The sequence below is a fragment of the Terrapene carolina genome, unplaced genomic scaffold, assembly GCF_002925995.2.
Source record: "Terrapene carolina triunguis isolate 2854851 unplaced genomic scaffold, T_m_triunguis-2.0 Scaffold62, whole genome shotgun sequence".
NCBI classification, from domain to species: domain Eukaryota; kingdom Metazoa; phylum Chordata; order Testudines; family Emydidae; genus Terrapene; species Terrapene triunguis.
This window is the reverse complement of record NW_020664413.1, coordinates 65,120,756-65,143,555: the sequence shown is the minus strand read 5'-3', so window position 1 is coordinate 65,143,555 and position 22,800 is coordinate 65,120,756. Positions and strand designations below refer to the sequence as shown.

General features: G+C 44.1%; 1 protein-coding gene across 5 annotated transcripts in view; it reads left to right on the top strand.

Moving 5' to 3' along the window:
- Positions 1-22,800, top strand: part of FN1 (fibronectin 1) — a 67,807-nt gene that overhangs the window by 4,733 nt on the left and 40,274 nt on the right. For all 5 annotated transcript variants that reach the window (XM_024206879.3, XM_024206877.3, XM_024206876.3 and 2 more), the window contains exons 4-14: positions 879-1,010; positions 1,348-1,485; positions 4,759-4,917; positions 6,701-6,892; positions 7,761-7,940; positions 9,883-10,059; positions 11,705-11,857; positions 13,987-14,115; positions 15,689-15,832; positions 20,920-21,041; positions 22,582-22,759. In XM_024206879.3, the coding sequence (XP_024062647.2) occupies positions 879-1,010; positions 1,348-1,485; positions 4,759-4,917; positions 6,701-6,892; positions 7,761-7,940; positions 9,883-10,059; positions 11,705-11,857; positions 13,987-14,115; positions 15,689-15,832; positions 20,920-21,041; positions 22,582-22,759 (1,704 nt within the window). The remainder of the gene's footprint in view (positions 1-878; positions 1,011-1,347; positions 1,486-4,758; positions 4,918-6,700; positions 6,893-7,760; positions 7,941-9,882; positions 10,060-11,704; positions 11,858-13,986; positions 14,116-15,688; positions 15,833-20,919; positions 21,042-22,581; positions 22,760-22,800) is intronic.

Sequence of the window (22,800 nt, the reverse complement as noted above, 5' to 3'; positions counted from 1 at the left end):
AAAAAAAAAAAAAAAAAAAAAAAAAAAAAAAAAAAAGTTTTTGATGAAACACCAAAGTCTCACCTGAGTGCTGTGGGTGACTGAGGAACTTCAGAAAGCGCCAACGACTCTTCTATTTGGAACTCTTTCTTTGACATTCAAGGAAGCGCCTCCCTTTGACAATAATTGTCAGCCAACTGGAAGGAGGGTGGTCTAGCTTTGTGGGTAGAGCAGGCATCGGGCCCCAAGGACTAGGATCGGAGCCGGAGTCAGCAGCTAAAGCCAAGGGTCAAACTGGAGGGCGGGAACCGGATACCAGAGTCAAGTGAGAGTCAGTAGTGAGGAGCCAAGGACCAGGTCAAACCGGACGGCAGGAATTGGAGCAAACAGGGTAGAAGGCAAGGAGGGGTTCAAGGCAGAGGCCCAAGATAAGGTAGGAGTAGGAACAGTGGTGAGCATGAGCATCAAACAGCCAGTAAATTGCTGCTGCTGGCAGGGCCGGCTCTGGCGTTTTTGCCTCCCCAAGCGGCGAAAAAAAAAGCAAGAAAAAGCCGCAATCGGCACTTCTACCGCCGCCGCTTCGGCGGCAATTTGGCAGCAGGTCCTTCCCTCCGAGGGGGACTGAGGGACCTGCAGCCAATCAGGCAGCCTGCAACAGGCCAGCTGTACTGATGAGGCTGCCTGAAGATTAGCTCTGCTGTAGGCCCAGATTCCCTGACAGGAACTCTTTTCCTCTTCGCATTTATCTTCGCTAAAAGTTCATATCACGTGGACTTGGGATGCCTGAAGAGGATGTTGTTGAAATGACAGGGGATCGGATTGTTTGCTGTTCTACAGTGAATATACACAGGCCGAATTCTCAACTAGGTGATGACTAAACCATTTTCTGTTTGCCACAGATCGGTGCCATGAAGGGGGTCAGTCCTATAAGATTGGCGATACCTGGCGTAGACCACACGAGACGGGTGGCTACATGTTAGAGTGTGTGTGTCTGGGCAACGGGAAAGGGGAATGGACCTGCAAACCTCTAGGTATGTAGTGGTTTTGGCATATTTCTTTGAGAGAGCAGGCTTCAGAAGTATTTAACAGATGTCATTAAAGAATCCCATATTAAAGCAAAGGATGCTAATTTGAACTGATTCAGGCCTTCAGCCTGCTCTAACTTAGCCTGGTGCAGTGACAGTGTCTAGAACTCTTTGTTTTCTGGCAGCCTCCTCCGATCTACCAATATGGGAAGGCAAAGGGGGTCATGACCCCCTGACACCTGTTTGTGACTCCCAAGGGGTTGCCATCCCCAGGATGAGAACCCCTGGCTTTTAGAAATATTTAAAACAAACGAGAAAACCCTGTCTTCCTCCATTCCCACAGCTGAGAGATGCTACGATAACACTGCCGGGACATCCTATGTTGTTGGAGAGACCTGGGAGAAGCCCTACCAAGGCTGGATGATGGTGGACTGCACTTGCTTAGGCGAAGGCAATGGACATATCACCTGTACCTCCAGGAGTACGTATCGATTTCTCTTGCCAACGTACTAACGCTACGCAGAATGACAGGTGCACTTCATTCTGCTGAAGCTCAGGTTCTAAAATGATGCCTTTTCTTATCCTTTCTTTGGGGCCCAGAATGCACAAGCTAAGACACTTAAAGTAAGACAAAGAAAAAGGAAGACACCTTCAAGTGTGTGGTGTGCTTGATATTACATAGAGAAGTAGGTGGTGTATTGGATTTCACCAAAACAAATTGTATGGGGTGACCAGATCAAACTGTAACATAAGAATGGGTCACAAGCAAAAATTTGCCAATGGCATTTGCCATATCCTGTTCTGGAATCCCATACACCCTTGTGGATACATTGTGGAGTTAGCTTTCTGTGCAGGTGATAAGTGGTTATGATGTTGGGTCCATGCTGTGCTTTATACAGCCATTTTTGGGGAAATATTCCTCTAGGCTAAATGGCTCTAGTGGGTCAAATTATGCACTGATTTACACTCCACATATCCCGCAGGAAGTCCCTGGAATTGTGCCGAGTTACAGACCTTACACAGTTTGGCCTAGAATTGCCCCTGTGGAGAGAGAAGGTGCTTTTAAAGGGAAATTGTCCCCTGGTTTATCTTTCTTGAGATTCTGGTATTATTAACAAATCCAAAAATTCCTGCAGAGCTCTAAAAATGCAGGGTTTGTCGTTTTTTAACATCATCTAGTCCATCCGAAAGCCAAACCAACGATTGTTTAGTCTAATGCTTTGTCTACACTGAGGATTTTGGTAATAGTGTGAACCTTTAGCGTAACTACACCGCTACCTCGATATAACGCGACCCGATATAACACGAATTCGGATATAACGCGGTAAAGCAGTGCTCCGGGAGGGTGGGGCTGCGCACTCCGCGTTATATTGAAGTTGCTCTGATCCACCGGTTTCACCTATAACACGGTAAGATTTTTTGGCTTCCGAGGACACTGTTATAACCAGGCAGAGGTGTACTTTGCAATTGTGCAAAGATCTTTTAACACCAGCACATCACTTTTCCACTCCAACTTTGTACCAGTGCAACTACATTGTTGCAAAATATCCCACTGGATTGGCCTATAAAATGTAGATGGGGCCTTTACAAGTTACCTCTGCTTATTACCTTCTCTTCTAGTATCCCTGTACTATAAAACAAGCTCCATTGTGGAGCCATGACAGTTTTTACCAGCTGTACATCTGCCCCAAGGTAATTTGACCTGGTCTCTTGTACCTTTGTTATGCGGGTTTTGAGATCTTTCTTGGTAGCCTTTAAATGGCCTCATGCCCAGTTGCCTTGAGATATAAAGCTAATAGCTTTTTGCTAATATAAACAATAGAAAGGTAAAGAACTAAAACTCAGAGGTTTGGGATTAAAGTCAAAGTTCGTGGAGAGAGGTAGTCAAGAAATAAGCTATGAAACAAAACCAGCCTTGACCATTTCAACTCTGTTTGAAAACACATGGGGGGGGAAATAATTAACTGTCAAATGGGAAAGGACAAAGCAGAAAGAGAACATGTTATGTGCAAGCTTCGAAGTTACTATAATCAATAAAAACAATTAGGCAGTGTCTTTCATCTCACAGTTCTGGAGTCTATTGTTGGACCTTATAGCAAATTGCAACCTATTCATTTTTTCCCCCAATAATGGGTTTTGCTTCCAAAATGTAATCACATAGATAAATACATTGTCTAAGTATAAAATGATAGTTGTGGCCCACGTGGTAGTGTAAGTACTGATGTGTGGATAAAATACAAGTATTATGGCCAAGATTTTCCAAAGTAACTAGTGATTTGGGTGCCTACATTCTTGTGTGCCCATCCTGAGACACCTGATCTTCTGAGGGCAAATGTCCACATTTTCATATACACCTCTACCTCGATATAACACTGTCCTCTGGAGCCAAAAAATCTTACCGCATTATAGGTGAAACCGCGTTATATTGAACTTGCTTTGATCCACCGGAGTGCGCAGCCCCGCCCCCCTGGAGCACTGCTTTATCGCATTATATCCGAATTCGTGTTCTATCGGATCGCGTTATATTGGGGTAGAGGTGTACATATAAATACATTATCAGCCCTGTAGCCACTTACCACTTTCTTGGTATAAACACAGCCCTGTGTCATTTTATCTACTGTGGTTTGTTAATGTGTTTGCCACATGTTAGTTTTTGACCCAATGTACCCTAGCTCAATGGCAATCTGAAGTGATGCGTACCTCATTCCACAGTTGTTCATAGAGTAGATGAAAGCGTTTTTGACCCATGATTAAATGTGAGTCATTGTATCGAGTTGCCGTTGCATGTGAGGGTAAAATGCTGTAATGGAAGTAGAATGAGTTAATCCATGTGGCTCTGCGTGCAGCTAGAAGTAGTTTATTATGCTATCACTTGAACCTATTTGCTCAATTCATCACGGGTGGTAGATTATTTAGACAGGATTCATATTGCATATTTCTGGGTGAAGAATTTGACCCAAAGATATTGCCTGTCAAACAGGATTTAGTTCCTTTCATGTGAAATAGGCCCATGAGGTTCAACTGGGCCCTGTCTACAGCATGCAATGACCATGCTAAGAAACTGTTTAGAATTAAACAACATTAAAACGGGTTTCAGCTTAGCAGGGTTTTCCCCACAATATGGTCAAGGAACAAGGTGCTTAAAATGGTTTTGAAAACTATTAGCAAGAGTGGGCCGTAACCCAGGAGTCGGTTTCACATTCTGCCTTGTCCCCACTGGGAGCAAAAAGGTGCTATCCGAAAGAATGTTTAAAATCACTGGGTGAAATCCTTTACCATTGAAATCAATGGGAGTTTTGCCATTGACTTCCATGGGACCAGGATTTCATCCAATGTTTTAGAATGGCTTCCCAGCATGTTCCTTTCTGCAATAAATTAAATTTAAATTAAATTAATGGAGATATACCATCTCCTAGAACTGGAAGGGACCTTGAAAGGTCATCGAGTCCAGCCCCCTGCCTTCACTAGCAGGACCAAGTACTGATTTTGCCCCAGATCCCTAAGTGGCCCCCTCAAGGATTGAACTCACAACCCTGGGTTTAGCAGGCCAATGCTCAAACCGGCTTGAAAGCATATGGCTACCTTGGTAGGGGTGATGGAGCTTGGTAGTGGAAGACGAACTGTACTGTGGAAGATTAATCATGGCATATCAACAAAGGACCCAGTATCTTTCCTTTTGTGATGGGCATGCTGCTAAATATAGGAAAAACTAAGCCTTGCTTCCTTTGTTATAAATGTTTCCTTTCCTCTGCAGATAGGTGCAATGATCAGGATACCAAGACTTCATACAGAATTGGAGATACCTGGAGCAAGAAGGATAACCGAGGAAACCTGCTTCAGTGCATCTGCACTGGTAACGGCAGAGGCGAGTGGAAATGTGAAAGGCATTCATCTGTGCAAACTCCTGGCATTGGTAAGTGGTAAATCTTATTGGTAAGTGGGGGCATTGAACAGTACAAGTCACACACAAAAGATTTTGTGCTGAATCACACACCACTGATTTAGGAAAAATCTTGTCAAAGTTAACAAGAGTTTTGCAAGAGGAAGATGTGCAATATTTAAGGTCAAAATTTGACAGGAGACTAAACATTATCATCTTTTGTGCATGTCAAATGACCAAATTCATTTACACACAGTTGGCATGCACAAAAGAGGTTTGCACATGCAGATTAGAACATGTGCATGTTCAAAGGTGCCAAAAAAATAGCATGCACCGATTTATGGACCTATAAATATAGGCTATATCTTGAAAATGTGGCACTTTGGGTTAATATTTTTGAAATAGAATATCAGGGTTGGAAGGGACCTCAGGAGGTCATCTAGTCCAACCCCCTGCTCAAAGCTGGACTAATCCCCAACTAAAATCCCCAAATGGCCTCCTCAAGGATTGCACTCACAACCCTGGGTTTAGCAGGCTAATGCTCAAACCACTGAGCTATAGGCATTCTACAGGGTGCCTTACTTTAAATGTCCTGAATTTAAACTTGAATATCTTGTAGATGTCAGAAGTTAAACTATTCTTCTGGCAAGATAAACACATCCACTTATGCTCAAGCTTTAATATGTAGAAATGTCAACAAGGCACTTGTGTATTAAATTGTATTTTGTATATCAGATCCTTTGTGATTTTTGGTATGGTGTTTATTTAGTTTCCTGGTATACACTGTCCTCTGTCCTAGGTTTATAGCAACATATTCAGCTTCTGAAGCCCTTCTTAATGTAGGTTCTTTGTCCTTTTAATGACCTAGTTCTGCTTTTAATGTGTAAATCTAGCTTTTCCCCTGGGGTGGGTATACTAGGTTTTGTGTTAATAATTTCATACTCTTGCTATCACCAGTTCCACTCCGTGGTGGGAATGCTGGTATAGACAGACTCCGGGAAACCTCTAGCACTTAAAGCAGAGCTCTGAGCAGGTCTAAACCATACTGTGCTTTTAAAACTCCAATGGTTGTCAAAGCCTTGCCTATACTTTTGCTCCCATATTGGCTGTTGCAGGTGGAGCTAAACTGGTGGTAGGAAAAGTGGGAAATTTTTAGCAGAAGTTTCCAAGTGCAGAAGAGGCCTCTGAGTCTCTTTCCATCTTACTCTTAACTAAAGCTGGTTGAAAATTTTCCTTTGAGAATATTTTTTGTTGGAAAACGGCGTTTTCCCAAAATAGACGTTTCATGAAAAAACTGGTTTCTTTTGAGATTTTTCAGTTTTTTGGTGGAAAAACTGGGGGGAAAAGACCAAACCACCCAGTTTTTCAGTTTGGGGTTTTTTCCTCCTCCTTTCCTTTCCTTCATTGGTTTCAATTTTTTATTTCAGTTTGTCGTCCAGAACAGCAAAACATGTTCATAGGAAACTTTAAAAAAATCTTACAATTTTGGGGTTCCCCCCCAAAAAATTTCCTGTGAAAAACTGGCATTTTTTGACCTGCTCTAGTCACAGTTGTTGGCTGTGCAGTTGCTCTTGTTGGAGAGGATTATTAGCGTGGCTAGAGAGAGTTTTTTTTTTTTTTTACTGTTGAAATTTACGAATTGAAGTGCAAACAAATGTTATGAAAATGGAAAGCGATTAATAAAAAGATCTGCAGATAATTATGCCTAAGAAAGTTAAATGTTAACATCATAGCACTTAACCTAGATTTTCTGTTCCTTGTTTTTGGATTTAAAGCCTGCTGCTTATTCCCTCCTTTCTAACACTGTCTGCCTTAGGATCTGGATCCTCAACCTTCACAGATGTACGAACTGCACTTTACCAGCCTCAGCCCCAGCCTCAGCCGTACGGTCACTGTGTTACTGACAGTGGGGTGGTGTACTCTGTTGGGATGCAGTGGCTCAAGACACAGGGCAGCCAACAGATGCTTTGTACTTGCCTGGGCAATGGTGTCAGCTGCCAGGAGACAGGTATGAGCTTTTCTTTTAATGCTCACACCTAGACAAATCGAGGCCCCAGTGCAGCAAAGCGTTGAGCAAGTGCGTCGCTTTAGCTATGTGAGTAGTCCCATGGAAGTCAGTGTTTCAGTGCTTTGCGGGATTGGGACCAACATGCAAAAGGATCTTAACTACATAATTGTCTTTAGTGCAGCCTCTGAACTAAGATCCTGATACAAAGCCCACTGAAGTTCTTGGAAAGAGTCGCACTGACTTCAGTGCATCAGGCACTAAGAGAATTTCAGCTGTTGTTTTCACTTGTAGTGAAGCCCAGTTTCTAAAGACATAAGGACGCACTCTCCTAGGTCAACACTCATAACGTGTCTGAATTTTCATGGCTCCTATGTGCATGGAGGGGAGAGAAAACCCCCTGGGGGGTTTTGTCCCTCACTAGAAAGTAGGATCCTGGGGAATGTATAAGAAGGGTGCTCTGAAGAGCCTGCAAAATGAGGAACAGCAAGGGGCTTGGAGAAGGGAAAGGAAAGAATCAGAATTTCTTCCTGGTTTTGATTATTTGGGGCCTGGTTCTATAGGACAGCAGTAACTCCCATTTTATTATATACCTACGGCAGTGGGAGAATAAAGCCATGGGATGCAGAATTAGCAACTTTATTCAAACTAAGTTGCAGCAGTATGTTTTTTGGGGAGGATGTAGGTTGAATGATGATGTTACAGGGCTAGATCCTCAGCTGGTATAAAATTGGCCTGGGACAATTGAAGTCAGTGCCATTTATACCAGCTGAGGGTCTGGTCCAGAGAAGCTAGAGTTACTTTAGGGCACAAAGAACTGGAGTGGGGACACTGAGCCGTGATGTAATGTTGTGCTTTGCTTGGTTTAAAGCTGTGACCCAAACCTATGGTGGCAATTCTAATGGGGAACCATGTGTTCTGCCATTCACCTATGGTGGGAGGACTTTCTATTCTTGCACCACGGAAGGTCGTTCGGATGGACACTTCTGGTGCAGCACAACCTCCAACTTCGAACAGGACAACAGATACTCCTTTTGTACTGAACAAAATGGTAAGCTTGTCTAGATAAATGTATTGGGAAAAATAGGTTGAATTTCTAGTATCTGGGTATGGTGAATATAAATACTGTCTGGGCCAGATTTAGCTGGTCTAAATGGACACAGCTCCACTGAAGCTGCTGATTTGCACCATCTGAAGATAAGATGAAAATGATAGAGCGTGAATAGTTCTTGTGAACATGTTCCCCATCTTCCCTCCATCTTGCAAACATTAAACTCCCAACCCTGGGATGTGGAGAAGGTGTCAATTACCCTGGTGAAGTAGCCAGGGAAAAGGAGGAAATGAGGGGACTACATGTCTATCCTTTTGCCCTTGAGGGTTTTCTTTAACTAGCTAGCGAGGGCCTCCTCCTGTAGTGTTGTAGGGGAAAGGGCCCAGATCAGCATTTTTATTTAAGAAAATCTGTGTTCTATTGCTCTCCCAACTTGACCTTAAAAATGAAGCTGTTAACCAGAGTATAGCTCACGGTCTTTGATCCAAGGGACCTTGAGACCTCTCTTGGCTGGTTGAATTTCAACCAGTCAGACAAGAGCCCTGGCCCATATTAGGCCATGAGGGTAGGACACTGCCCGGAGTCTCATCTGTGCAATCCTCTGATGTCACTTCCTCAATCCTGACTCTCCAGTCAGATTGCCTTATATAGCAGCAATCCTAATCTGCCACTGGGAAGGGGTGCTGTGGCATGACTAATGCAACATTCTACATCAGCTGGGGGTGGGGAGGGAAGGGCAATGTTCTGGAAGCCCATGGACCTTCCATAAGACAGCAGCCAGACAGGGGAATTTCTGCTGGATCTGACCCTAAGTGAAGCGTGGCTGAAGTTATTCATGTATTGGTAGATTTAGTAAAGTGGTAAAATACTACTTCTCAGATCTGTCGTTTTTGAGTAGTGTTTCACTCGCATGGGTTTGGTTTTTTTTAATATCTTCTGGTTCCTTCAGATGAAACTCTACATCCCTTTCCATCATGTCACATTTGTTCTATTTTAAGAGAATTTGTGGAATTCAGCTGCTCTGGATTGCATTGGTGATAGGTGCCTAAGAGTTCCCTTTTGCTCCACTATGGGCTGGGGAAATCTCAATATAGGAGGATGCAAGCAAAGGCTTCATTCTTCCTGGCTATTGTACATCATTGAGTTGCAACTGTTTCCTAAGGGCTGAGGTTTTATTTAAAGTCCTTGGTCACAGCCCAGCTCTCAGTTAATTCCACCCAGCCCCATTGACTTCCATGGTGTTGTACAGATGTCATATAACGGAGATCAGAATAGCAGCCATGTTAGTCTGTATCCGCAAAAAGAACAGGAGTACTTGTGGCACCTTAGAGACTAACAAATTTATTTGAGTATAAACTTTCGTGGGCTAGAAGTGGGCTGTAGCCCACGAAAGCTTATGCTCAAATAAATTTGTTAGTCTCTAAGGTGCCACAAGTACTCTTGTTCTCATATAACGGAGAGAATATTTGACTCATTGGACCAGCTCCCTCATCCTACTCATGTTTGTTCCTGATGACTCTGTTGGTGCAAAGAAACTCTAAAGCAGACCTCAGATGATCCTCTCTGCCAGGGGAATCTGTGCGCATTGTGGAGCTGCTGTTACGATTCCAATGCCGATGCCTTCTCTGGCACAGCGGGCCTATGTCGGATTTCCCTACTCCTCTATGATTCCCGTGGCCAGGCCCACTCTTTCCACATCTGAGCATGGGGGATGGTGGGTGTTTTCGGGTTTTGCAAATTCCTTGAATGTGGACCAACTTTTCACAAGGTTTACATTTACATGATTAAATTAGTCTCCGTCAGAAAAGAGGGTTAAGGGTACTCTGGTAAGGGGGCACATGCAAACTGAGGGTCCGTGCTATGTTCTGAAACAACTCCTGGATCCTCTGAGGAAAATGCCGGCTCAGATACATCTTTCTTTTACTCCTCCTGCTTTCTGTAGTTCTGGTCCAAACCCGGGGTGGCAACTCCAATGGTGCCTTGTGCCACTTCCCCTTCCTGTATAACAACCACAATTACACTGATTGTACTTCTGAGGGACGGAAAGACAACATGAAGTGGTGCGGAACCACCCAGAACTACGATGCTGAACAGAAGTTTGGCTTCTGCCCTATGGCTGGTAAGTTGTGGATGGTGGTGCTGGGTGGGAAGATCTCTGGCTGGTCTCTGTTCAAGACCAGTCATTGAGGTTTCTGTTTAAGACCAGTGGTTCTCAGACTGTCGCCCATGAAATGCAATTGGGATGTGGAGCCCTTCCAGGTGTCCACTGAGCTGCGTCCATCACTGTGGTGAACTTTCAGTCATTAGTGGCTTCCAGGTAGCTGTAGTCCAATTCAAGTTTCTTCTAGGGCTTTTAAAGGGGTTTTTTGACCAGTGACTTTGGTATTACAAATAGAAAGAAATTTACTCCTCCCATTTGCTGCAGAGAATTCTGGGCCAGATCCTCAGCCGGTGTAAATTGGCATAGCTTCATTGACGTCAGTGGCACTACAGAGGTTTACACTAGCAGAGGGTCTGGCCTTATATCTGTGGAAGCCTTCTTCCTCGCTACTCATCCTTTCCTCTTGCTGTACCTTGCCGTTACGGATGACCCTGTGCTTCTAACATCAGTCTGTTACCGTGGCAATTATGCAGGTCTCAGTTTATTCCAGTCTCAGTGATGTCAAAAGGAGTTGTGTGTGTTTAGATCTAAGGCAACGGAGAGCACTAGCACTTCCTGCAAGATCAGAACACAAGGCAGCTATGGGAACCCATTTTAAACAGCAAACCTTTTATAACTCAGTAGCTCCCATGCTACATTTGCTCGCGTACATACAATTTAGTATGGAGCAAAGAGAACTTTACACTTATAGCAGTGCCTTTTATGTGAGGATCTCAATATCTTAACAGACATTAACTGAACCCCACCGCACCCCTGTGACGTAGGTGACAGATACAAGGATCATTCCACCCGCCACTGAAATGCAGCCACCTCTGGGATGGAACCCAGCACATGTTAAACAGAGCACAGGAATGAGATGTGACACTTTAAGACATGAAGTGGCAAAAAAGAATACCACATCTAATTGAAAATGTGAAGGCAATTTTATGTCGGCAATTTTATGTCCAACCTGTGTTGGAATTTGGCCAGGACATAAAATCCTTTAGAAAAGGTAATTTAGGTGAAAGTATAGGGACTAGGTCCTCGGCTGATGTATGTTGCCATACCTCCAAAGACTTCAACACAGCTACAGCAGCTGAGGGTCTGGCCCATGATTTTCCTTTGGACGGTGATGAACGTATATTTTGGTAGGAGGCTTGTAACAACAGACATCTTCCTCCACTCCTGTCTACCAAAAAGTAAAGTGACAATTAGGTGATAGTTTCCTCTTTCTTGTGGTCCTTTAAAGGCAACATGGCTGGGTCTTCACTCCCTTTGTGCCTTGCATAGATATTTACATCTGTGTAAAGTGAGTGGCCAGCAGTGGTGGGTTTTACACCCACTTTGCACAGCCATCCATAACTACACAGTCTCTGTAGTTAGAGCCTAACAGGTTTGGAGGTAGGAAGACCTGATTTAGAGTGAATAAACGAATGTCAGGGACTTGCATTTAGAGAACATCAGCACCTAGTGAAAGTGGGATTTGGAAACCTAGTGAGGTCATAAACCCCCCACATTAGAGTATGGAGCCCGTAGCACTGTGGGAATGTGTATAGCAGGTTATATGAATGTTTGTGCTCATTGTAACTCTAACTAAATAAAACCCCTCACACTTCTTGAACAGCCCATGAGGAAATCTGCACAACCAATGAAGGTGTCATGTACCGTGTTGGAGACCAGTGGGACAAACAGCACGACATGGGCCATATGATGAGATGCACTTGCGCCGGAAATGGCCGTGGCGAATGGACCTGCATTGCATACTCCCAGCTTAGAGGTATGTGTCTTAATTTATGCACCAAAGGCCTGATCCAACTCTCGTTGAAGTCAAAGGGATTCTTTCCACTGACTTCATTGGGAATTAGAGCAGCCCCCCAACACGATTCTACTTCAACAGGTCTCACTTGTGGAGGCCAGGAGGGATATTTGTACAAAGATCCAGATATTGTTTACATTCAGGAATAGTGCCAATTCAGCACTCACTAAACCTCAATTCTCTTGATCAACGCACATCCCTGCGGTCTCTTGCTTATATTTAAGGGTCCGCACCATTGCAGCTACTCTGGTTGCTGAATTGAGGCTATTCTCCTGTGTAAAGCCCCAGGCTAGTCTGAAGCTTGAAGGCAGGGTTAAAGGGCAGTGCAGTCTTATTTTGCTATTTTGCAGTGAGGTTTTTAATTCCTCTGTGTAGGATGAATTACCTTTGCAGGCTAATCTGTATGAAAAGTTGGCAGGACAGTACTGAGATTTCTTTTAAGCAGCCCAAGTGGGGAAGTGCTTAGACAGCACCAAAAAAGAGGACTTCAAAGGGGCGAGCGTAGACATTTGATCATCCTAAAGCTGCTTACAGCGTTGGATTCATGTCTGGAAAAAGCAGAGGGTGCTGTCAGAGAGCCAAGGAAGGACGCGAACACCGCTGCTGAAATGGGATATAATTTATGCGGAAAGGCTCTCTCAAGGGCTTTGAGGTTTTCCATGCGTCTTGTGCAGAACGGTGAGAGATGCACAGCTGAAGGACCTGCTGTTCAGTAAAACTCCCTTCTAACTCTGCCTAACTGGCCAGCGCTCGGCATTGTGATCTCTGAAGGATGGGTCTTGCGGGGAAATGGAGGGAGAGTGAAAGGAAACTGTCAGGTTAAAGCAACTTCTGCTGAAAAGAGCGAAGTAACCTAGTCAGGGAAATAATTTTTTTTTTTTAAAAGGGTGTGGGTTCTCTCAACCCCCCTGATAGATCACAGCTGTCGGGAAACCTCTGTGGGCCTTCTTGTAATATCTCAGCATTTACAAAGCACCAGGAGATTTAGTCTCACAACACACCCGTGAGGCAGGGAAGTACTAGCCTCGTTTTACAGATGGGTAACAGGGGCAGCGCAGATTAAATGACTTTCCCAAGGGGAGGAAGGCTGTGGCGGACCCAGAATCGAACACAGGTCTTTAGAGGCTGATTCCATGCCCTGTCCACTAGCAGTGCAGCTAAATCCTGCCACAAATAACAGGCCATATTTATGATGGTTGATTGCTTCACAAAGCAACTCGCTTCTACAGGGGTTTTCAGGTTTGCTTGTTTTCTTAAACTAGCTGTTATTGACCAGATTGCTTTAAGGATAAAGGATTAGGGCCAAGTCCTCAAATGATTTAGTTGGGGATTGGCGCTGCTTTGAGCAGGGGGTTGGACTAGATGACCTCCTGAGGTCCCTTCCAACCCTGACATTCTATGATTCTATGAAATGGTATAAATTGCCATCGCTCTGTTGATTGGGGGATCTGGCCCTGCATCGTGCATCAGTGGGTACGAGGAATAACTTGGGCGTATAATGCATCAGTTCTTCTCTTGGGGTTACAACAAAGTGTTGTCAATTACCAAGCAAAATAAAGTGCGGAGAACATTTGGGGCTGCATTGTGATACCTTTGCTCACACCGAGTAGTATTTTACTTCCACTGAAATCAGTGAGGAGTAAAGTGCTGCTCAGCACGGGTAAGAATATCACAATCTAGCCCTTTATACGCAAACCCAGTGATTTTTTTAATATGTCATTTTAGTTGCTGTTTCACTGCTATACTCAACATGCCATGGGAACCCGATTTAAATAAGGCTAAATACTTTGGGCCTGGATCCTGCAAACCTCCTTCCTACAAGCTTCCCATAATCACACAGATAGTCCCATTAACATCAATGCTGACAAGTGGACACAGGGGATCATAGTTTATAATCCTATCCTGGGAAGATCACACTTATCTCTGACAGATACTTGCAATCCTGTCTCTCTTTTCTATAGCTTTTCATGGCAATAAGTCTCATTGCACTGATGGGGAAGGGGTAGAATATGTTCAGCGGAAGAAATATTCCGTTGCTTTTTTTATTTAAAGCAATCATTGAGGGAAGTATCATGTTCTCTCTCAATCAGACCAGTGTATCGTTGATGACATCACCTATGATGTTAACCAGACATTCCACAAGCGTCATGAAGAAGGACACATGCTGAACTGCACATGCTTTGGCCAGGGTCGTGGGAGATGGAAATGTGATCCTGTCGGTAGGTTAATTCCCAGCTGCTCCCGCTTGTTGTAGCTACGCAATAACAAGGAAATGTGTGATAGGGCGGATGGGTGAATTTGGGCCAGATCTTTGGACAGAATCTGCCCTCGATCACACTAGGAGAAAACTGGAGTGACTGTGACTTCAGAGGAGTTGCAGCGCAGTGAGTGAGAGCAGAATTTGATTTAACTCAGCCTATCTGACATGTAGTGGGAGAAGCTGATAATATCTGCAATAACCCTAGGTAGTGGCAACTTTACTCCTTACTGATTCCTCCCTTGGAGTATTCCTACGCTATAACACACTCTAGCTTCAGTAGCTGCCAATGTTATGGGGTAACTGGTCATTTTAGCTACTCATTGGATGGAACTCTGACAAATAAGGCATTCAGCGGGAACCTCAGATTTCATGCAATCAGCTGTTGTGTGGAGCAAGCCAGTAATGCTAAACTCTACCTTGTAAATTGTTCTTTTTCCTCTGCTTTGCGGAAATCTTCTGGTCTCTTGACTGAACTGAAAAGCATGGAAGATTGCACCAGCAAATATTATCTTACCATGGACTAAACTTATTTTATTTGGCTGCTTATTATACTGGGCAGCCAAACAAAAAGAGAGCAGGCCAATGCTAAGAGTGCACGTGTTAATAGCACGCCAGAGTTTAGCTAAAACCATCGTAGTTCTGTACTTTTCTGACCAAAAAAACGAACTCTGATCTGATGATAAGACTTAGTTGTTTGATCTGCGATTACCAACCCCAAGAGAACTTTAATATGTTTTCTTTGGCAACAGTTCAGAAAGGACTAGTGGTTAAATTCTGCTTTATTTATTGTATGTCTGCCTGGATTTACTGGAGAGCAGATCATAAAGTTCTTGAAAATTGCTCCTTTGAAAGAAGGAAAGAAATTTGTTTTAAAATGAGTTGGAAAATATCATTAAAGGTGCTGTCTGTTGAATTTTGTCATTGATTTCTCCAAACCTAGTCCCTATTCTTTCAAATTCTGAATGCTCATTGCAGTCCATCAGTAAGACTTCTACTGAGCCGGTTTCAGATGTGAGTTACACTCACCTATGTCTGGAATCAGTGTGTTGAAGCGAATGGTGTTACTATAGAGTTTACACCTGAGTTTTGCCGTTGACTTCATGGGAACAAGACTGAGCTTTAAATGAGAGAAGAACAGGTGCAGTGGCTGAAGCAGAACCAGGCTCCGAAATAATAGCTGTTGGCCAGCTCCTTGTGGAAGAGAAACTCCCATTGACTTTAGGGGGAGGAAGGACTGCAGGATCAGAGCCTTTCCTTGGAGTGTTGTCATTGTCCAAAACATACCACAGCTGAATTAACACCCAAACATCTGACTTGCCATTGCAGTAGTAAATCTAGGGTCTGGATGAGTTTCCATGTACCCTAGTTTTGAAGTTAGACTTCTATTGCCCCTTTGAGTAAGGCTTGCAGTAACACTGTTTGCAGTGTGTTTTCCCTCTTCATCATTCTCCTGTGTGTTGACCCAACGTTTTGGTTTTTTGTTCATTTAAGTCAACATTTGACACTTACCTGTACCTGTTTCATGCCTTCAGACCAGTGCCAGGATTCGGAATCCCGGACCTTTTATCAAATTGGGGATTCGTGGGAGAAGTATGTTCATGGTGTTAGATACCAGTGCTATTGCTACGGCCGGGGTATTGGAGAGTGGCATTGTCAGCCTCTGCAGACCTATCCAGGTAAGAATCCTAACGATTAAACACATTCTCCTGACTAGCTCTGGTTTAGTGTGATAGGATGGGGTTGGCTGCATGAGCGGAGCCCAGGGTAAACACCCAGCCTGCTTCCTCCGCTGATCTTAGCAATCTGCATGTCCTTTCGTATCCTTGTCAACGTCAAATAAGGTTAGGTGGTTTTCCCTACATACAACGAGCAAGTAAGGGTTTGAATTCTCTAGGTTCCTTTGCCTGTGGATGGTTTGCAATTGTTCAGCTCCCAACATGGTAGGAAATTCCTGTTGGTTTTCTTTTAGAGCAGAACCGTTTCCACCTGAAGGCGGACACAAGAAAGTGTCAAGCTTACAAGTGGAGGGCCAGAGACTGATCACAATGAAAATCTGGAGTCATTCATTTGGCTTCACTGGGGTTACACTAGATTCACACTAGAATCTGACCCATTGTGGTTTTATTTCCACTCTGGTGTTTCACTGACATTATAGCTCTGCAATCTATCTACTATCTATATATTGCTTGAGGCTATTATACCATGTATGGCCAGACCTTTCTTACCCAACCCACCTGCTGAAGCAAAATGCACCATGGCAGGTGCCCCGAACAAAACTTTTGAACTTTCCTTTGCCCAATCAATTCTAGGAAATATTCAGAGGCAGGTCAATGTCTCTGTTTGCTGGTTTGTTCTTTTGTAGTTCCATGAACATAACGTGATAAGAGCAGCCGTTGCACCAACTTTTCTGTTTAAAGGTTGCTTCTCCCACTGGGCCTTAGTTTAAATATTAAAACTTTACAGTCAAACACTCTGACTAAGGGATTTATAGAAAACCAGTTCCACTCTCTATGTATTGTTTGGTTCACTGGCCCAGATCTTGCTTCCACGTTGGCATAAATATTGAGTAGCTCCATTAAAATGGACAGAGTAATTTTAGTGCATAACTTCTTCTACATCAACAAGATGCTTCCCATTTTGATTATTGGCAGAAAAATTGCTAATAAAGCAAGACTCAGAAAAGGTAAGTACTCAGTTAACAACCATTGGACCACTTTGATATTTTATGGACCTGTGTACTTACTGTCTTATCACGCAAATTTCTCTGAGCAAAACAGCATGCTCTAATAACAAAAGTATGTTGCAGTGAAGATGTAACTGTGCATGAGTGGTGTTTTTAGTTTATATAAATGGAATCCTTGTGAACACACAGATAAAGCAAAACAATAGGCTTGTGATTTACATCCATCCATTGTCTTGAGGAGAATAAAATGATCTGTGAGTAGTTGGCAAGTTAGTACTCATAAGTAGAGCTGGTCAGGATTTTTTTTTTTTTTCATGAAATGTTTTTCCATCAGAAAATGCCGATTCATCCAAACTGAAGTTTTTCAAGAGGACTGTTAGCTTCTGACAAATTTTTCACTTCAAAAATTTGGGGGGCGGGAAATAAACCACTTAAAATTGTTGGCATTTGACATTTTTGGAATGAAAAATTCCAGGTTTCTAGTTTGAAATCAGGTTTTGGTTTGAAATGTAAGCTAATTATAGTAAACAAAACAACCCAAGACATTTTTAAAATTAAGTATTGAAATGATCAAAGCACCATGTTTTGACTGACAGAAACGGAAATATTTTGTAGCTCGTGAACATAGCTGAGATTTTTGAATTTTCATCCCAACTGGGGATGTGGGGAAGAGGTCATCACCTGCCTTTCAGCCCACTTATTCCAGCCCCCTGGTGAATCAGTGGTCCTGCACGGCCTGCTCATTCTCCACCCAGTTACATGAAAGGGGCGTGACAACCCAGCAGCAGCTTTGGCCCCACTTCTCCAGGCTCTGGCCAAAGTGGGTTCTTTAGATCCACTTGCATCTTGTATGGCCCCCATTACCCTAGAACCTGAGCACCTCACAATCTTTAATGATTTATCCTCATGGCAACCCTGTGAGGTAGGAAAGGATGTGAGGCTCATCCTCAAGAGACTAAGAGTGCGTCTACAATACAACCCCCTCTCCCCCACAGCAGTGAGTCTCGGAGCTCCGGTCAGGGGACTTAGCGCGAGCCCCACAAGCCCATCTAGATGTTTGCCTCTGGGCTCTGAGAAACACACCCCATGCCCGGTTTCAGAACCCCGGCTCCACCCCAAACTTGGATGTCTACGTGGCTATTTTCAGCCCCGTAGCGGGAGACCCCTCTGCCTGAGTCAGTTGACCCAAGCTCCGAGACTCAGCGCTGCGTGGTGGTGGTGGTGGTGGTGGTTTTTTTTGCAGAGGTACCTGAAGTGATTTGCCCAAGGTCAAACAGGAAATATGTGGCACAGCAGGGGACTGAACCAATGTCTCCCAAATCCCAAACTAGTGCCCTAATCTGTGTGTCCTTGGCCAAATTACATAGTCTTTTTGGGTCAGATCAACAAAGTTATTTAAATTCCTAACGTCTGTTGATTTCAGTGGAAGATAGGAATCTAAATACCTTTGTGGGTCGGGGCCTTTGTACCTCAGGCCCTGCCCATCCTTCCTCTCTCTCTCTAGACACATAATCAGACTCACAACTGAACTCTATCTGAGAGACAAAACAGGAATTGGAGGGTAGAACTAAGGACTGCCAATGAAGGGAAGAATGGGACACAGCCCTCTGGATTTCTTTGCTGAGTTTCTTACTGAGCCTTATTGACTCCTCAGACTTCTAAAACAAACATCTCGCTGAGTTATGTGAAATATGCGCTCTGGAAACCAAGGCTTTGGATTTTCTTTAGACATGAGAGTGCCTGGAAATGTGCACATAAATCAAATATAAAGTTCCTGAATGTAGATTTGGGGTTAGACAGGCTTTGAAATATTCTCTGTGTGGGTATGGATTTGTTTGGCTGGAAGTCTTTTTAAGTATATGCAGGTATGTATGTTACACTGTTATCCAAACAAACTATAAAAGGAAACCTTTTTTAAAAAAAGGGGTGGGGCAGGGGGGATTTAATGGCTAAAATAACAGATCATCCCGCAGAGTCAGACGGCTCAATGCTGGATTCCCTGGGAACTTACACCCACTAGTGTAATACCAGATGAAGGTTTCCGCATTTATTTGAAAGCTTTTCACAGCGTAGTTCAGGGGAAGGGATGAGGAGTCGGAGAAGGGAGCATAAACAAGACAAAAAGGTGCTGTGAATTATGAGCTTGATCCAATACCCAGTGGAATTGTGGGTGCCTTTCCATTGGTCTCCAGTGGGCATTGGAGCAAGCCATTAGCATCTTTGGTCCTGATTCAACTAAGTACTTAAGCACATGCTTAAAGTCAGTGGGACATACACATGTGCTTCAGTGCTTTGCTGCATAGGGATGCACTTAAAATACATGCTTAAGTGCTTTTCTGAATCTGGTCTCTGAGTTTACAAAAGTGCTCTGTTGCAACTAAACCTCCAGGCTCTCGGTTGGCTTGTGGGCGTGTGTGTGCAAGTCATGCTTTTCCTCCACTCAGGTGCTTAAGGCAGTAAAATGCATAGTGTCTTTTAACTGATGATCTTCAATCATTAGCAGAAAAACTGCCTCTTCCTACAAGATGGAAGAATGTATCATTTGACTAAATGTAATGGAGATTGTTAGAGATCCCCCCCCCCCTCTTTTTTTTTTTTTTTGAAGCCTAAGGCTGGGGTCCTTATCCACACAATAGTATGATGATATGGGGCTAGTCCCGCTGAGAGATGGAGGCACGAGTGAAAGTAACTTACAAGACTTACCGGTACTGCCGGAGTCCTGAGGGGGGCGTGACCTCAACCGTAAGAGGCGGGGCCTCTCAAGATTTAAAGGCCCTGGGGCACCGGCTGTGGCTGGGAGCCCCAGGGCCTTTAAATCAACTTGGGGCTCCCAGCTGCAGAGGTGGCAAATTAAAGGGCCTGGGGCTCCGGCCGCCATGGAGCTCCGGGCCCTTTAAATCCCCACCGCAGCTCCGGCAGCCGGCGGGAGCTCCGGGCCCTTTAAATCCCGGCCCCAGCCCGGCTGCTGGAGCTGCGGGGGGGATTCAAAGGGCTCTGGGCTCCCTGCTGCGGCGGGGAGCTCTGAGCCCTTTAAATCCCGGCCCCAGCCTGGCTGCCGGAGCTGCGGGGGGGATTTAAAGGGCTCTGGGCTCCCAGCAGGGAGCCCAGAGCCCTTTAAATCCCCGCCGCGGAAGCCGGTGCGGTCCGGCATGGCGTACTGGCTCTTGCCGGTACACCATGCCGAACCGGACCGGCTTACTTCCTCTCTGGATGGAGGTGCTACTTCCTGAATAAGAGGTTCACAACCTATCCGTAAATATCTCCACAAAAATGTGGCTCTTTTATATGGAAATTTATTCTGCCCCTAGTTCTGCTTTCGTTCCAGTACGTGTAAGAGACTTCTGAACCTTTTGCTGGCGTTGGCCGTATTGTTGACCTTCTCTCCAGCTGGTCAGCATCTAAGATTCTCCAGCATTCTGAAGCACCCTGATTGTACAGTGTTGCCTTGTGCAGCTCTCAGGACATTGATCCTGCCTTGGGACAGACTCTGATTAGCTGTGGAGATCAATTTTAATTCTGGGCGAGCATTCCATGGACCCAGTCTAGCAAGGTGCCAGACATACCCAACTCCCGTTGGCTTAGGCATTGAGGAGCCTCAGCACCTTGCCAGAGGTTCTTAGCATGACACAGGATGAGGCTTTAAACTAGCAGAGTTCTTTTGCTTTTAAAAATTAACCCAAATTGCAGCGAATAGTAACTGATAAAACTTCATTTATAATAAGCACATGTTGAAAAAGTTCTTATTCCCCGTGCTCTGCCAAACGATCTGACTCTGTTTTGCAAGTTTCTTTCCATACCACTTATGACACAAGTCTTCCATCACAGACACAATTCTTCCATCATAAGTTTGTCCAGACAGCAAATGCTGATGCCTAGAGCAAGAGGAGATAGGTCTACCAGAGCATTTGCTATAACGAGTGGTGGAGCCTGGGGGATAGAGTGAAAAACTATTTCTTTCAAACCTTCATAATAATATTGGACAAGCAAATGCATTTTGATTAATAAATTTTGGATGCACTGAATAGCGAACTAGAGGGGAAAACTCCTTAATTAAGTTAAAATGGGGAACTTCCCTTTCAGGTGCCACTGGTCCTGTGCAAGTGATTATCACTGAGAGTGCAAGTCATCCCAACTCCCATCCTATCCAGTGGAATGCACCCGAATCCTCTCACATTTCCAAGTATATTCTCCGATGGAAACCGGTAAGTGCGTCCTTCAATCCTAATATAAATCATCCGTGTTTGTAGCTCCTGACATCCATGCAAGGCTCTCAAAAGCCAAAAGTCAAAACATTTTTGGTTTGGGGCTTTTAATTTTTTTCCCAATGAAAACCTGAAAAACGCTAACGAAAACAGAAATTTCCTGATAAAAATTCATGTTTTGTTAAAATAAAAAAAAAGGGCATTTTTTTGAGGGGTGGAGGGGAAAGATGACGTTTTCATCCAGCTCTAGTTGCTAATTCAGTGATCTTGCCCTACTGTAGAGGACACTTGCACTGAGGATTAAAAGTGACAGATATTATCTAAGCATGCACAGTGATCATGGATATTTGTGAATGAGCAGTACTGATCCATGTGCTTATGAATTTATGATTTCAATGGGGGTTAGGGGCCTAAATATCTTTGAGGATCTGGACCTACAGAGTTAGCAAATATGCTAGGAAATTAGGCAGGTGGAGATTATGTGTGGGATGAATAGTATAAATCTGTTAGTCTTTAAGGTGCCACCAGACTCCTTGTTGTTTTTGTAGATACAGACTAACATGGCTACCCCCTGATACTTGACATAAATCCTTATGAAAGTTTCCTTATTTGGAGGGAACGTTGGCTTTGTACCATGGACATATTACTGGAACAACTGGGATAGATTATATCACCTTAACGAGGAGGTAAAAATGAGCAGGATACAAAGATGTAAACAGCCGGCAGAAGATGAAATAAACATAAGTCGTTGCCTTTCTTCTGTAAAGTCGGAGCCAAAACTGCTGAGCCACAGCTTGCTGGCTTATTCATATTTAAGAATGATTCATTTTAACCAATGCAAATGAGTCGTCTGACAGTGCCCCAGACAACACTCGTTACAGATGTCTGCTCATCCATTAAACATGTCGGTGCATACCCACCGCTTGGCATTACGAGAACAATCAGGGCCTGGTCCAAAGCCCCTTGAAGTCAGTCGGAATCTTTCCACTGATTTCGATGGACTTTGGATCAGGTCCTTAATGAGATGGTCTTTAAACACCAGGGGGCCTGACCTTAGAAAGGTGGGGATTTAGTTTAGCATTTCCCGTAGAAATCAAGTGTGGGTCAGAGGGGAAGAATCTTGCTGAGGATTGTTTTCAGAGGGAAGCTCAAGTGTGTTACAATATTTGGAGATCATCCAGTATCTGCTGTAGAATTGCTGGCTGACTTTTCTAGCTTGTTGAACGATCGCTGGGTATATATTGCTGCTTAAACCTTTGCAAAGGAGAACCATTAAAACCTCAGGGCACACCCCTAATTTTAACAGGATTGTTACCCAGTATCCCATTATAAATTAACCACAGCGAAATGCCTCTGGAGGGCCGCCCTGCCCGCCCCTCCTCCTTCCAAGGACTTTTGTTCATCCTGATATGAGTCCTGCCACAGATATAGGCGTCCAGATGCCACAGTGATGGGCTGCCATATAAAAGCGTAATTCGAGATTTCTGCTCTTGGGCTTTGGGGATCTCTTTCATGGTATTGGATGTCTTTGTTCTTTTAGAAACACCAGAGAGTGCCGTGGAAAGAAGCCACCATCCCAGGTCACTTGAACTCCCACACTATCTCCGGCCTGAAACCTGGGGTGTTGTATGAAGGGCAGCTCATCAGCGTGCAGCAATATGGACATAGAGAGGTCACCCGCTTTGATTTTACCACCACTAGTACTACACCTATTTCTAGTAAGTAACAGTATGAAACCGTATTTCCATACAGCCGCCTT